The sequence below is a fragment of the Vigna angularis genome, chromosome 4 (genome assembly GCF_016808095.1).
Source record: "Vigna angularis cultivar LongXiaoDou No.4 chromosome 4, ASM1680809v1, whole genome shotgun sequence".
Classification (NCBI taxonomy): Eukaryota; Viridiplantae; Streptophyta; class Magnoliopsida; order Fabales; family Fabaceae; genus Vigna; species Vigna angularis.
In genome coordinates this window covers 36,118,234-36,134,428 of record NC_068973.1, presented here as the reverse complement: position 1 = coordinate 36,134,428, position 16,195 = coordinate 36,118,234, and the positions used below count along the sequence as shown (strand labels likewise).

Here is a 16,195-nt window from a genome sequence, read left to right as displayed (position 1 = left end):
CCGTCACCGGTTGGGGTCGTTAATAGGGCAGAAAGGTGCACCCAACACCGGCGATCACAACGCTGGAAGTCGCTCCGTGAGAGGAGCAGCCACGCGCCGTCACCGTCACCGGCGCGTGTAGCCCACGCGCCCAGCTCTGGCTGACCCACTCACCGCCATCGCCACAGACAGAGTCATCGGAGCCCCCTGAGTCTATTCCTAGGGTCAGTGATTGTAAGACCCATAAAAAAATATATATATATATATATATATATATTTCTAATAGTAATTTTAGCATTTTATTAGTAATAATAATTTTAATGGATAGAAAAATGTAAATTTTTGGATATAAAATTATAGTAATTCTAGAAGGAGAGCTTCAAATTTTTGATAACTTATTTAGGATTTTTTTAGAAAAGTGAATAGTGAATAGTAAATAGTAAATAGTAAATAGTGAATAGTGAATGGTTAAAAAAAATATATATTAAAATAAATTGTGGAAGAGAACACTCCACGTAGAATTAATCATTCAGAGATAAGAATGGTGAATAAAAAATAATTTTTGAATAGTAAAAATGAATAGTAAAAGTGAATAGTAAAAATGAATAGTAAAAATGAATAGTAAAATTTTTGACTATAAATAGCCAAGGGGGGAGGCTGAAGATTTACACCAAAATTCTAGAGAAATTGTGAGAGAAGAGAGTTGGAGGAAATTCTAGTTGAAGAAGGGAAATTCTGGAAGTTTCCGGAGAACGGTTTGAGAAGAGGAAACTAAGTCTGGAATAGAGGTAAGGGGAGCTAACTTTGAGTATTTCTTTTTGTATTATCTTAAATCTTGAATATGGAATATTTTGTTTCTGTATGATCTTGAATTTAAATAAGAGTATGCTTTTGTGTTGATATCCAAGTGTGATAGTTGTAAATTGTGATGTTGAATATGTTATGCCATTTGTATGTTATTAGTTGTTTATTTTTGTATTTTGGAAGGATTAGAAATTGTCTAACCGGCTCTGCCAGATTCAATTTCTTGTTTCCCCAAACATTTTATTGTTTTCCTTATTTATTTTTATTGTAATTTGGAAGGATTAGAAATTGTCTAACCGGCTCTGCCAGATTCAATTTCTTGATTCCCCAAATTTTTTATTTCTTTCCTTACTTATTTTATTACATTTTTGGAAGGATTAGAAGTTGTCTAACCGGCTCTGCCAAATTCAACTTCTTGTTTCCCCAAACCATTTATTGCTTTACTTATTTATTTTATTACAATTTTTGGAAGGATTAGAAGTTGTCTAACCGGCTCTGCCAGATTCAACTTCTTATTTCCCCAGACATGTATTGTTCTTGTTATTTAATTATATTGTATTGTTGGATGGATTAGAAGTTGTCTAACCGGCTCTGCCAGATTCAACTTCTTATTTCCCCAGACATGTATTGTTCTTGTTATTTAATTATATTGTATTGTTGGATGGATTAGAAGTTGTCTAACCGGCTCTGCCAGATTCAACTTCTTATTTCCCCAGACATGTATTGTTCTTGTTATTTAATTATATTGTATTGTTGGATGGATTAGAAGTTGTCTAACCGGCTCTGCCAGATTCAACTTCTTGTTTCCCCATAAAATTTTATATTAAGATTATTTTTATGATTGTCAAATATTGTATTCTTCTATGACCATTTATAGTAATATTTTATTATTGTTAATTATTTATAATTATCTTGTATGAACTCTATTATGGATGTTTATTGTGATGAATTTATTGAATGAGTTTGTTGGCTGAAATTGATCTTGTTGGAAGGTTTGGAGAAAGGGTTCTGTAATAACTTGTATATGGGTATTAAATATACAGATACTGTTTGAGGTTGTTGTGAGAGGAAGTAAAATATTAAAATTAGGCATTTTAGATTTAGAGCATAAGAGAATAAGGTAGATAAATTAAATAAATAAATTGTAAATTATTAAGGGCCTCCCTTTGTTGGTAGGATAGAGGAACCTTAAAAACCTGAGTTGGCACATCCCTGATCATAGAGCAGCCCTGGCCTGGTCCAGTCAGTTGTGACTAGTCATATGTGCTGGCGTCGAAGGTGAGTTTGATGCGTTCAGACATCTGGGTCCTCTCCGGTGACCAATTGGGGTAAAGAAAGATCTCTAATAGGATGAAAATAAAATAAAATAAGTCAATTGTAGATGCATAACGTTATCATGGTAAAAACTTAATATATATTTTATTTGTCATTACATTGAGCCTAGACTTTAATATGTAGTTCCTAAGATATGTTGATATATTTTGGTTGTTCCATAATCTTTGTTTGGTGAAAATACGTTGAGTTATACTCGTTATGGGCAAAATGAGTTTATAATATGAAGCATGATATTTGGCAATATGTTTAATTTATTGATACCAAAACGGGTTATTATGAATTCATGATTAAAGAATGAACATGATTGAGTTAGGTGGATAAGAGGGTATGAATTGTTGGTTTTATGAAATGTTGGGGTGGATATGAGAAATTCATTACTTATGAAATGATGTTACTACCGGGAGTAGTATGATCGAGTTATACCATGAGAGTTTGGTATGAACAAAGTAACATTGAGGTTTATAGAAGCAGGCAGAGAGGGGTCTGACCATAAGGCTTCAGAAAGTAAGACATAGTATATAAGTGAGGCTTAAGAAAGCAGGCAGAGAGCGGTCTGACCATAAGGCTTCATGAGTAAGCATGGTACACTAGTAAGATTTATGGAAATGAGGAAGATGATTTTGATAATGATGAATTAATGACATCGGAATAATGATATTATATCAATTGCAAAAATACATGATTATAATATTTTTATTACAAGTTTAATGATTTTATGATATGGTTGGCTTACCCATAATTGTTTGTACTATGATCATATAACTCATGTTATATGTGATTAGATAATGTTGCAGATGCGGTTGAAAAAGCTTAGAGATGAGAGAGATGCGGGGAAAAACTTTCAGGAATTTTTGTAAAAAGAATAAATTTGTATTGGGAAGATTATGTTGTGTAAAACTTATAAGTTGAAATTTCAATGGTGAAGACTATTTGTTTAAAGTTTGTATGTTTGGTATTGTACTTTGGAGTAATTGAAATAAAGTTTGATTGTTTATATGAGATATCAAATTAATTTAGTCTCTACTATCAGTAATACCCTTTAAATTATTTGGGTGTTACAGTGATGACTCGTTTTGGCTGGATTTGAGTAGATTTGAGTTTTAAGTTTTGATCTTTTTTCCCGGTGTGACCCACTCGCCGTTGCCGCCACAAAAGAGTCGACGGAGCCTCTTGAGTTTGTTTCTAGGATTGGTGACGATCCGTTTGCCCTATATTTTAGTAGATCTGAGTTTTAAGTTTTGCTCCTTTTTTTCTAGGTGTGACTCATACGCTGTCATCATCTTGGAGACTCTTGGTTGCGTTCTACAGGATGTCTGAAGTAAAAATTATTCCTTTGAAAGCAATGGATGAATCAATGAGTAAGCCCTTTGGATCATGTACTTTGTCCATAAAAGGTAAGATTTGCCTCAATATTGTTGATCATGTGTCTCAAGGTATTTGGATCCTTGATTCGGGTGCAACTGATCATATGACACCTTTCAGTGTGTCCTTCAACTCATATGGTAAAAGAAATAAAGAACAACTTATTACAGTTGCGAATGGTCAGGGTATACCTATATGCGGCTCTGAGAATATAATTTTGGACTCATTTATTGTATTAAAGGATGTTTTACATGTTCCTCAATTAGCTAATAGTCTTATCTCTGTGCAAAAACTCACAAAGGATTTAAATTGTTCAGTAACATTTTTTCCAACTTATTGTGTTTTTCAGGATCTTGCCACGGGGAAGACAATTTTAACTGCTAAGGAGCAAAGTGGGTTGTATTTTTTAGTGTTTAATGACCAAAGCAACACAAAAATCATGAGTCAACAAGCTACATCTGAGACGTGAGCAAAATCTCAAATATGGTTGCATCATCAAAGGCTTGGGCATCCTTCATTTAGTCTTATCAAGTCCTTGTTTCCCCACTTGTTTACCAAAGAGTCTGTTGAGTCTTTTAAATGTGATATTTGTCAATTGTCAAAACATCATCGTGCATCTTATCCTATTAGTCACAAAAAATATATTTCTCCATTTGATTTAATTCACTCTGATGTTTGGGGTCCTGTCATAGATTTTATTTTCGGAGCCAAATGGTTTGTTACCTTTATTGACGATTGTACCCGTGTCACGTGGACATACCTTATGAAAAATAAATCCGAAGTTTTTCAAATTTTTGTTAATTTTTTCCATCTTGTTCAAAATCAATTTGGAAAAAATATCAAAAGAATCAAGTCTAATAATGGTACTGAATATGTGAATCATGAATTTCTCAATTTTTTGTTTCATAATGGTATTGTTCAGGAACTAACTTGTGTTAACACCCCTCAACAAAATGAGGTTGCAGAAAGAAAGAATTGTCATCTTCTTGAAGTAACTAGAGCTCTTCTTTTTCAAATGTCTGTTCCAAAAAATTACTGGGGAGAAGTTGTGTTAACTGCCACATATCTCATCAACAAGTTACCCACTCGTATCTTAAATGGCATTAATCCTATAGAGTCTTTATTGTCTTTTCTTCCTTCTTGTTCCCTATTAACGAGTCTACCTAGTCGAGTCTTTGAATGTGTTGTTTTTGTTCACTCTCATCATCCTAATCGTGGTAAATTAGATCCCAGAGCTCTTAAATGTGTCTTTAATAAGGTATCCTTCTAATAAAAAAGGGTACAAATGTTATCATCCTCAGAGTCATCGCATCTTTATCACCATGGATGTCACCTTTCATGAAACACAATCCTTTTATGTCAGTCCACCACTTCAGGGGGAGAAAGCACTTGAAGTGAATGAACTCTACTTCTTGTCATTACCATGTTTGTTTTTGCAGGATGTCCAAGACTTGAGCAATGAAGCTACCATAGTCCATAGTGAGGAAGAAGACAGATTTTTTGGCAAAAAATATGAAAGAAGAGAACAACCCACTTCGACTCTCAAGCAAGAAAAATTGTCTACTCCGGAGGTGAGGATCCCTGAAGATATCAATGAGGAGGAGGTAAGTATTATTGAGGATTTACCTGTAAGTATTACTGAGGATTTACCCATTCCATTGAGAAAGGGAAGAATATCATGTGCTAAATATCCTATTTCTCAGTATGTTTGCACTAGCAATCTCTCTGATAAGCATAGAAGTTTTATTGCTGCCATTGATGCCACAAAAATTCCTACCTCAATCCAGGAGGCCATGAGACTTGAACATTGAATCAAGCCATGAAAGAAGAAATGAATGCATTAGAAAGAAATTCAACTTGGGAGACGGTTGATAAGCCAAGAGACAAGAAGGTAGTAGGGTGTAGATGGATATTTACAGTGAAACATACGGCAGATGGGACAATAGAAAGATATAAAGCTAGATTGGTGGCAAAAGGATATACCCAAACATATGGGATTGATTATGAGGAGACATTTTCCCCTGTGGCAAAGATGAATACAGTTCGAGTTATTCTCGCTTTGACTGCCCATTTACAAAACCAATGGTTTCCTTGGGATACAGACAAAGCCAAGGAGATCATACTCTATTCATAAATCACTCTTCTACAGGTAAATTCACTCTATTGTTTGTCTATGTGGATGATATGATTATTGCAGGAGATGATGAAACAGAAAAATTGACATTAAAAGAAAAATTGGCAGCTCAATTTGAAATGAAAGACCTAAGAAAACTCAAATATTTTCTAGGAATAGAGGTTGCCTACTCCAAGAACGGAATTTTCATCTCCCAAAGGAAATATGTACTTGATCTCCTCAAAGAAGCAGGAAAGCTAGGATGTAGAACCTCAACAGTTCCTATAGAATAGAATCACAGAATTGGAAGTGAAGAAAGTGCTCCTGTAGAGAAGGCTCAATATCAGAGATTGGTGGGGAAATTGATTTATCTATCACACACAAGACCAGACATTGCTTATGCAGTTAGTGTAGTAAGCCAATTTATGCATGATCCTAGAGAGAGACACATGCAAGCAGTTGACAAAATTCTCCAATACTTGAAGTCAAGTCCAAGAAAGGGGCTATTATTCAAAAGAGAAGACATTGACTATGAAGATATATATTGATGCTAACTATGCAGGTTCTATTACTGACAGAAAATCTACTTCTGGGTATTGTGTATTTCTTGGAGATAGTCTAGTAACATGGAGAAGCAAAAAGCAAGATAGGGTATCTCGTTCTAGTGTAGAAGCTGAATTTTGAGCCCTTGCTCAAGGAATGTGTGAAGGACTCTGGATGAAAATCATTTTGGATGATCTTAAAGTCAAAGTGGAGAACCCGGTGCAACTACACTGTGACAATAAGTCTGCTATAAGCATAGTCCATAATCCAGTACAACATGACAGAACCAAACACATTGAAATTGACAGACATTTCATCAAAGATAATTTTGACAGAGGCTTTGTGATTACAACTCATGTTCCTACAGAACTTCAAATAGCAGATATTTTTACAAAAGGGTTTCTTAGATTTCAAGATCTTGTAGACAAGTTGGGAATGATTGATATTCATTTACCAATTTAAGGGGGAGTGTTGTAATTTAAGATAATATCTTTAGAATCTTCCTAATTAGAGGAAATAGATACATAATCTTTTATTTTATTTTATTTTTCCTAGTTTTCCTAGTTTTCCTATTTCCCTTTTTAGGAGAATTAGATTATTACAAATAGAGGGTATGAGAATGTATTTTTTATGATTTGAGAATAATAAAATAAGTCTTATTTTCAACTCATATATTGTTAAATACATACCTCTAAGTTTCAACCAAAACAAAGATGAAATGTGAAATTTATTGAAGAAGAGAAATAATAACTTTGTTGAAGGAGAATAACGGGTTGAATAAGAATGAAAAATAAAGAAAAGCGTCATTCAATGCTTTGTGAAAATAACTTGAGAGTGTAGAGAAAAGCAAATATAGGAGAGCCAACAGTAAATACGGGTGACTGAGCAATAATTATTATTTATCTAATTATTTTAACAATTTATATACATAGGGTTATAATGGTCATCATAGTGAAATTTGGGGAGCAGGAAGAAAAACACGGGGTTGTCGGAAGAAAACTAAAAAAACACATCGTGAAGATGAACAACATAGAACAACACTAACTAGCCCAGTATCCCTTTTGGCCCAAACAAATTCGATACCAAAGGCTTTTTCATTCTGTACCCCTATAACTACTAACACGTTCATATTAATAGATACGGACTAAAATATACTCTTTCTAAAAGGCTCATTCCATACAGCATTTTGAAAAGTTTATCTTACAAAACTCTTTCCAAAAGGTATCACATTTTAAAAAGTACATTCCAAAAAATTTGTTGAATTATATTTTATGTATTTCAAAAATTTCGTTTTAGAAATCTCATTTTGAAAATTGCGTTAAAAAAAACTAGAAGATTTTTAAAACAAGTAATCTGGAAGTTTCTTATACAAAAACTAAAACGTCATTTTAAAAATGAGGGAGGTGCAGCTAGAAATTATTGGAGTGCTATCATAAATAACTCATTTTTCGTTTTAGTTAGTTTTAGCTTCAATTAGAGAGTTGCTCCCTCCACCAAAGCCCATTGCAATTTGCAACTCAGATATGATAAAAAACGAAACAGGTGTTGCTTCCTATACCCATCATTTTTCTACCTGCACCGTAACACTTCCGGAATTTACTTTTTGGAACACAAACAGTTCCGGACAGCAATCACCCCTTTCTATTACTCAAAAAAAAAATCCTGAAGCTTTTTTGATGGAGTGGATGAAGAAATGTGATAGGATGCAGGAAGCAACACCCTAAAAAAACAATGCAACATGTGGATTCAAAATGCATTTACATAACTTGGGTAAACAATTAACGTTGATTTTTTCCAAACATCTTATATTCAATGGTTTTACAATAAAAGTAAAAACAATATGAAACATTTACTCTTAAGAATTGACATAGCTCAATTAAGAGAATTGGCGAAGAAAATAGTTAACCTAACGACATCTGCTTACAAAATTAGAGTTTATTTAAGACAGAATATGAATACAGAAAGCAACATAGATATCCATGCCCAAATGAAATAAACAAAATTTGCTGGATGTAAAGGAAACTATCCATGTCCTTCCATCAAAGCACTAAAGGTTAAGAACATTTATTGAGTAGCATGAAAATATAAAAGAGAAGGAAGCAGCTATACCATAACCAATATACCCCCACCACACACCACTATCTATTCTATAGCGCCTCTTTCATTCGCCTAAATTAAAAACTATCTTTTTATATTTGTCACCTCTTTCAACTTTTCTTCTCTAGTTCAACCGAAACCCCTCCAATCCCAGATTTGCAGTTAGCCACCTGCAAACTTCATCAGTCTCTTCAGGGATTGTATAGTGACCCAACCTGCAGAACAAGAATATGATATTCATTACACTAATGTCATCCACAAATATGATTAGTGATAGCCTTAGCAGCACAAAGCAGAGTACCCATTGTAGCTCCTAAACATAAGATTTGGGAATCCTGCTGAACTTAAGGCTATTGCAGACTTCTCTCCGTGTTCGTATGCAACCACATCATCACCTGCAAAAACAATCCAAACGTTGATCAGGAATAAATCAGGACTATGCTGCATGATTCAAGATTTTACCACATGACTTCAAAGTCTGCACTTTCAACAGAAAATGGAAGCAGAGTGTATTGCGGCAACTTGTACAAGCTCGCATACGTGATGTACAGAATGAATACTATACTTTTGTTAGAAGTTCAGATAATTCATAGAAGCCAGAAAAAATTTCAAAAAGTTGAATCAAATGAAGATCTTCATATGGTGAATTCAAGAACCGGTGAATATTTCAACAAGGTGAATTGCAACATGTGATAATTCTTGTACAGATAATTGCAAGGAATTCTTCAAGTGAAAATTGTTCACTTTCACAGTCAGTATTATGTACAGGTCAAGAGTTTTGACAGTGACTCCAACAAGGCTTTTCCTCCATATAAATGTATCAAGGAGATGTTTAATTCTGAAATATTGATTCGAAAAACAAATATAGTGCGCCTATAAATGGAAACTGGAAAGGAAAAGATTCCCAAGAATAACAATTTTAACTTTTAAGCTATAATGATATAGGGTACAACTTATGAATACCTTTTCCATGGCAGAGAAATAAGGGCAACGATGCTGCACGCCTTATACCATCACGTGATTGTTCAATTTGATTCTTCAAGGTCCTGGATCAATTACAAGCTTCTAAGTTGATTACATAATGTAAAGCTTAAGGAAAAGGCAAGGACATTATTGGTGGATGTGTAATATTAGTAGATCATTTACATATTCACTATGGCAAATGGTAAAAACCAAACCTTGCACAAGGAAGCCAGCCACTCAAAGAAACAACAGCACTTAAGTTGATAGGGTAAATGTTTCCATTCCTATAGTGCCCCAAAACATGGCATGTAGCTGAGTAAAGTGCAGTTGCAGCACCCATACTGAAGCCCCCAATACCAAGTTTGACTGCACAGTAAACAGTAGAATTTAAAGTAAATTACAAGCAACTTGAATTTAGTTAAAACATTCCTACGAATAAAATATAAATGTATAACTAACTGCCTTTACTCTAATCTATTGATTTACTAAATACCAGTTCACTCAATATGCATATTAACCTAAACCCCTTATTGGTAGAAAATGTGGAAGGTTATTTCAAAGGCTCAGGTGTGGACTAGTAAGCTTGCAACTTTTCTAGTTCTACCAGCATACGAAATTCTGTGCAGATAAATACGAAATTTAGAATAGTTTTCTGCTGCTACTTAAACAAATGATTGTGGTGCTTATTATTCCTGTATGTACTAGCAAGGAAACAGTAAAAAGATAAAATAAGTTGTTTTCCTTAGTAAAAAATGCTCTATCTCTTTACAATACTTTTCCCCCCAAACAAGTATGCATATAATTAGAGAATGCTCAATAAAATGAGTTTCTCTACAGCATAACTAAGTTGAATTATTATATGGAATCTACAAAAGAATATAGAGAGCATAAACCTGCTGATTACTTCAGTAATCTTCAAATATTTTTGATAATTTCATTGAACACTTCTAAAATACAGGAAAACCCTTTACTTTTTTACACTGTCATGAGCAATAGCTCACTTCATGTTTCCATCCATATATGGCTAAGCAGATTGTAAAAACATATATTAAAAGCTAGCAACGGTCAGTAGGGGGGTTTATTCTGTATTTGCGATCTTAGCACCAAGTATCATGTTTTCCATTAGTCATTTCCTATTAGATCTAGTTAATGCAGTAGATTGAGAATGGATTCTCTCTTGTTCAAATTTCACACGACCAGGTCATGTGCAACTTTTGTGTCAATCTTCACATGATAGACACTAACAAAAAGAGAGACACATACAAAACTGGTAAATGGCCTATTATAATGTCAGGGATCCTTTCCTATAATGAAATATAACCCTTGAGCAAAAAATAAATGCCAGATCTTATCAATGGGTTTCTTAAGTGATCATGGAAAACTTACTGTTAGGAGGCTCTGTTGACAAAAGATTGGCAACATGTGCTGCAGAAGCATCTAAACCCTCCAAATCACTAGGAACATCTTGTGAAATCTCCCCAACATCAAACCCTGGTAGAAATGCCTCAATCAAATTAGAGTATTCTTGACAGTTAAAAAGGAGCTGGCATTATAGTTCTACATCACATATACTGCAGTGTAGAAGCAAATTTTGAAGTCAAAAGGTATATGGTAAACGAAAAATGATGTTTGCAAGTGAATTACGTATAATTTCAAGCATTGAATCTTACAAGCAGTGCAAGGAAATCCACCGAATATAGCTACAGGCCGTGTAGGAGCAGTTGGGCAAATCCATTTAATCTGCAACATAAATTACGAGAAAACAGATGGTGACTGATTGAGTACCATGAGCCTATTTGGATGAGCTTGTTTATAAGCTCCTTTTAAAAGAGAATATAAGAAGAAAATTGAAATTAGTCATTTTATAAACTAAAACTAGTTTATGCATAGGTTAATTTTTAGAACCTTTCTCATAGTTTCTCTAACTTCTTATTTTTAACTTATGTATAAAATAAATTTAGCTTATGAAGAAGTCACATTTATTTTTTTCTTATAATTGCTCTTCCCTAAAAGGGCCTATGGAGAAGCTCGTTGAGACATCCCAAGTGCTTTCCAAAGATTGCATACTAGCATGTGGTGCAACATCAGATGTACAGTAACTACTGAAAAAATTCCAAAGTATGCTTATTCTTACATTTGGAAGAGGAAGAGATTCCAAGAGTTGGGACCAGCTGCAAAACAAAATAAAAGTCCAGTTTATTCACCATAGGCTAATCTGGAACTTGTGAAATAGCTATACAAACAAGTTAAAGTAAAAAAACGTTCAGGTTATGTGCTAAGGATTATACTTGAGCAGATTAAATACACATGAGAATTACATCACCCCTACCTAACTTTGGGCCTTATATTATAAATGGCATAATTTACATTTATGAATACAGACAGTAATCAACCTGATTTCAAATTCTTGATGATCAAGAGTTTATTACTTAAGCATTGGAACTATTTGTATCTTTGTTTGGTGAAGAGACCTACACGACTTTAAGTTTTGGTAACATCATAGCTAGTGAAGTGGTCCCCTTTCTATTTTTTGGCATATAAAAATCTCAGAGTCTAGGTTTCCTTTACTGCAAACTTTCAAGCTAGAAGATGAAGTAAAATGAATTTTATAATACCTTTTTGGTGGCCAGTACTTTTTGTGTCAATCAATTGGCAAGAATCTCCCAAAAGAGGATATGGAGTCTAGGAACTTATTTAATAAACAAACTTCACCAAGATAGGACAACATATCAGCATTCGCTTACCCCTCTCTTAAATTTATTAAAAGAAATCAAATCCACCATTTCATTGAAAGCATATTCTCAAGCATGAAGAGAAGTCTCCACTCAACTGAGTCTGCCAATAGAAAAAAGGAATAAACCTATACAAATATTAAAATTCTAAACCTCACCCACTCCAAACTGTTCAACCATGCAAATTGACAAGGACGGTCATTGAGAAAGTACATGGCTGTTTATTGCTAAGTATAATGAGCTTTATTTTTCAAAATATAACCTTCTAATTTCATTTGCCAACCAGCCAACAAAGAAGAAAACTTTTCACTTAAATAAATCTTTAGATGTATTCCGATTCTAATAAAGATAGCATCCCTCATTAAACCATATGACTGCATAGCATATTCATGTTATCGATATACCTCGAGCCATTGTCACCAAGGCCGTGTAGCCAAACTATAGTTGCCTGGTGTTTCCCTTTAGGTCTGACCACATGGGTCCTCCCAAACTCAAATGCCCTTCTAGAACTCCCACTACCTGAAACGTGGCAGCAATAAATTTCATTTGAAAAATGCCAGAAATCCAAGATGATATAGTAGCTAGAAAGGTTCGCTAGTAAATCAATATATGCAGAGTGCAGGAAGATGGAATGGCAATGAGGAATAACAACTGACCAGAACTCATTGAGGAGCTGCTGTAGCTCATATCTTCTACTCAAATAGCTAAATGCTCAGGTCACTGCCACAATGCTTAAGATGAGCTTCTGCAATGAAGAGCACCAACATCAGCAATCTCTATTTATACCCAAATGGGAGGGATGGCAATGGAAAATAAAAATATGAATGAATCTGCATCTGCTACCCTGCTTACAACACTAGCTAAAATCTCGTTGAAAATTGACAGAAAGTGAAAAGCACTTAAGAAAAGGAGATAGAAACAGATGCAGCCAAAAAAATCTTCTTTTAAAAAAAAAAAGTCTTAACCCTTTTGTGAGCAACAATCCACAATAAATGTAGCACCAAAAATGCAGAGAAGGAGCCAAGGCAAGTATTTTACTTTGTAATGCACAAAGAGAATAAGATTGGAGAATCTATTCTCATAGAAATTGAGTAAAGCGAGGAAAGCACTTGGCCTAAGACAACAATAAGAATATTTGGCTATTATAAAATCCATTTTTTTCAGCCATTTGCCATCTTGAATTTTCCAAAAGAAATAATGTGCAAATAGCGTTAAGTAAATGAAGTTGAAACCTTTACTTTGCAATGGTGTCATTCATAGCTGGTGGTATGAACTTGACGGTATATTTATCGTTTATATGATAATATATTTATGTACACACACATATATATATATACCAGAATCTTACACAAAAAAAGAAAAAATTAAAAGAAAAGGAAGATTGAAAGGTGAAAAGGAAATGGAAAAAGTGAGCAAAGTTTTGTGCTTTGCACAAACCTAAACAACTCTAGCTGGTGAGAAACAAACCCAAAAAAGCATTAGAGCTTTTTTCTTTTCTCCTTGATTTGTCTTTGTTGGCTTCTTCGTTCCCACCACTTTCCCCAGCTCTTATTGTTTCGTTACTTCTCTCTTCACTCTTCGCACTTACAACACAAAGCCCCAACCATATACATGTTTTTTTTTCTTACAACCGTTTGTCGACCCAAAAACCCCTTATTTCGTACTCATAATCACCTTCAACTTCAGGGATAATACTATAATGTGTATGAGTTTAACTTAATTTCTTAAAAAAAATTGATTAAATAATTGCTTATTTAGACTTAATTTGACTAAGATTATGTATCATACATGAAGTCAAATTGGTCATATAGAATTTATAAAATAGAGCTATAACTAAAATATACCAGTATTTCAACTTATATATATTTCAACTTATGTAATTTAAATTCATAGTAAAAAAATAATTTCAATGTTTATATAATATATAAAAAAATATGATAAATAAATATTTGTGTAGATTAATTATATTTTCAAGTTATGGTTGACAATTAAATTTTGATATGAGATTGGGTTTAATTATTAATGATTTATGCTAAAATTTATTTAGAAATACGTTTAAAATATGATAGAAAGAAAGGAACATACCACTCAAATATTTAAGAGATATTTTCTTTTTACTATTTACAAAAGTAGCGTATAAAATGCACTTCCAGTAGCATTACTTAGTCTAAGTGAAATTAAATTTGAATATCTCAAAGACAATCTTTAATTTGAGTTATGTAGATAAGAAAAAATCCGCTAAAGAATATATATACAAAAAATAAGTTTCAAATGTTTTTCTTTCGAAATATACCAATATTTTTTTCAAAACCTAGCCTTTTCAAAATTAACTCAAAATAGATCTTGCTACGTGAAAATCTCCTTCATTATTGAGATTGTTTATACTTTTACTTTTTTAATAAAATGGATCTTGCTACATGAAGATCTTGCTAAGCTAAAAGTTTTAAAATGTATTTCTGGGTTACTTCATTTCAATATATATATATATATATATATATATATATATATATATATATATATATATATATATATATATATATAATGATTGTTAAAATACATGAGTAAAGAATAATATTACTGTAGTGATGTGGAATGTATATGTTATAATATATTAATCGTTTAAGAACAATTCATTATACTCTTTACACGTGTGTGCATGAAAAGCATCACTCGCTTACATGACTACAAGTAGGTAAGTTTTGAATATGACTTCATTAATATATATATATATATATATATATATATATATATATATATGTGTGTGTGTGTGTGTGTTATATATACAACTATATATATAATATATAACCTAAGCAATTATTTATTTAATAGTAATTTTCGACGAGACTCTTAAACAAAACATAAGTTTATTATTCTTCAACAAAATTTGTGTGTGTGAATAAAGTAGAAAAAATATATAAGATATTATAATAGTAAATAAATAAAATTTTGTAAAGAAACTTGGAGTGAAAACAGAAAAAAAAATTAAAAATAAATTGATAATTCTTTGAACGGATATAGTTGTTCAACGAAACTGAAGTTGCAAAATTTGAATGTATTATTGGAAAAAAAAAATCTTATTGAAGTCAATTCGTTCAACCAATCTTTAAAAAGCGCTTAATGTAAGTAGTCTATCTATAATTAGTATTAGATGTAACAATCCAATTATTGAACTTGTATTACTTTTAATACAGGTTAAAATTCAGTGTATACCATTTTGTATACATTATATATCTTGAATAATCATTTTGTATACATTATAGTTTGAATAAGTTAACATAGTTATGTAATCATGTGGTCATTATTATTTATTAGTGGACGAAAATAACTCCACAAAAGATCATCAGAGATATGAGTTAATCATACCAAATCATCACAAACTTTGACTTCTTCAGTTATTAATGACTCTTCTGGATCGTGATCTTCATATTTTATTAATCGTTACAACCGGAATCAGCTGCATCTGCAGTGTTCCAAAATTGTATGAACTTTGTGTATTTTAATTTATATTTTTTCAATTTAGTTAAAATTGTTTTTGTGATGAATTAACTGAGATTAAGCATTTAACTTTTAATTGAAGTCAGAATACTTTAAATTAAAATAATTAGAGTGGTTACTTTGAAAAAACAATTATTAATTGTCTCGGCAATTTCGTTGTCTGTATTAATTATTAAAATAAGTATCGATTTATTAAAAGAAAGGTACAAATTATACCTAAAGTACATTAAAGTGTGATGAACTTTTGTCGTTTTCTTAAACAGAAACATTCGATAAATCGACAACCTTCTTTCCAAGGTTGACTGTTTAAAAGTAACCGCAGGTTTGGGCGCGGAAAAGGGATAAGATTTTCTTTTATTTTTATTTTTTACTATTGCGAAATTAATTTCTAAATTTAAAAATATAATAGAAATATTAAATTAAATACATGAAATAAATATTATTCTAGAAAAAGTTATATATAAATAGATTACTCCTACAAACAAGGGTTTTTAAAAAGTGACGTTATTATTTTTTAATTAATAACCTAAACCTATAAAATAAAATAGAAACATAGTCTGTGAACAGTTTGAAAGCAGAAATTCCAGCTAGTATATTGAAATGGTGTTTGTCGGGAATCTATAGAGATTTAAAACTATTATCTCGTCGTTGATATTCTGTATGCCACTTACAGAAGTTCCTTCAGAAATATATTTTATTTTATTCTTCTCCAAATTATTTATAATTAAAACAACATTAAGATATTGTTTTCTTTGTGAGTGGGTTAGGGTTG

At 32.4% G+C, this 16,195-nt stretch overlaps 1 protein-coding gene across 5 annotated transcripts; it reads right to left on the bottom strand.

The window, feature by feature from the left end:
• Positions 1-8,088: 8,088 nt before the first annotated feature.
• On the bottom strand, positions 8,089-13,560 carry LOC108330084 (uncharacterized). Of its 5 annotated transcripts, none has more exons than XM_017564562.2 (10): positions 13,366-13,560; positions 12,585-12,673; positions 12,333-12,447; positions 11,331-11,367; positions 10,867-10,936; positions 10,583-10,687; positions 9,412-9,562; positions 9,197-9,279; positions 8,535-8,628; positions 8,089-8,448 (listed from the first exon to the last, which is right to left on the bottom strand). In XM_017564562.2, exons 2-10 carry the CDS (start codon positions 12,613-12,615, stop codon positions 8,358-8,360), a joined length of 777 nt encoding a protein of 258 aa, XP_017420051.1. In that variant the 5' UTR covers positions 12,616-12,673; positions 13,366-13,560; the 3' UTR covers positions 8,089-8,357. The 5 variants fall into 5 exon arrangements, with proteins under 5 accessions (XP_017420051.1, XP_017420052.1, XP_017420053.1 ...); XM_017564563.2 differs by lacking the exon at positions 13,366-13,560 and adding an exon at positions 13,167-13,216; XM_017564564.2 differs by lacking the exon at positions 13,366-13,560 and adding an exon at positions 13,161-13,179.
• Between the last annotated feature and the right edge of the window lie 2,635 nt (positions 13,561-16,195).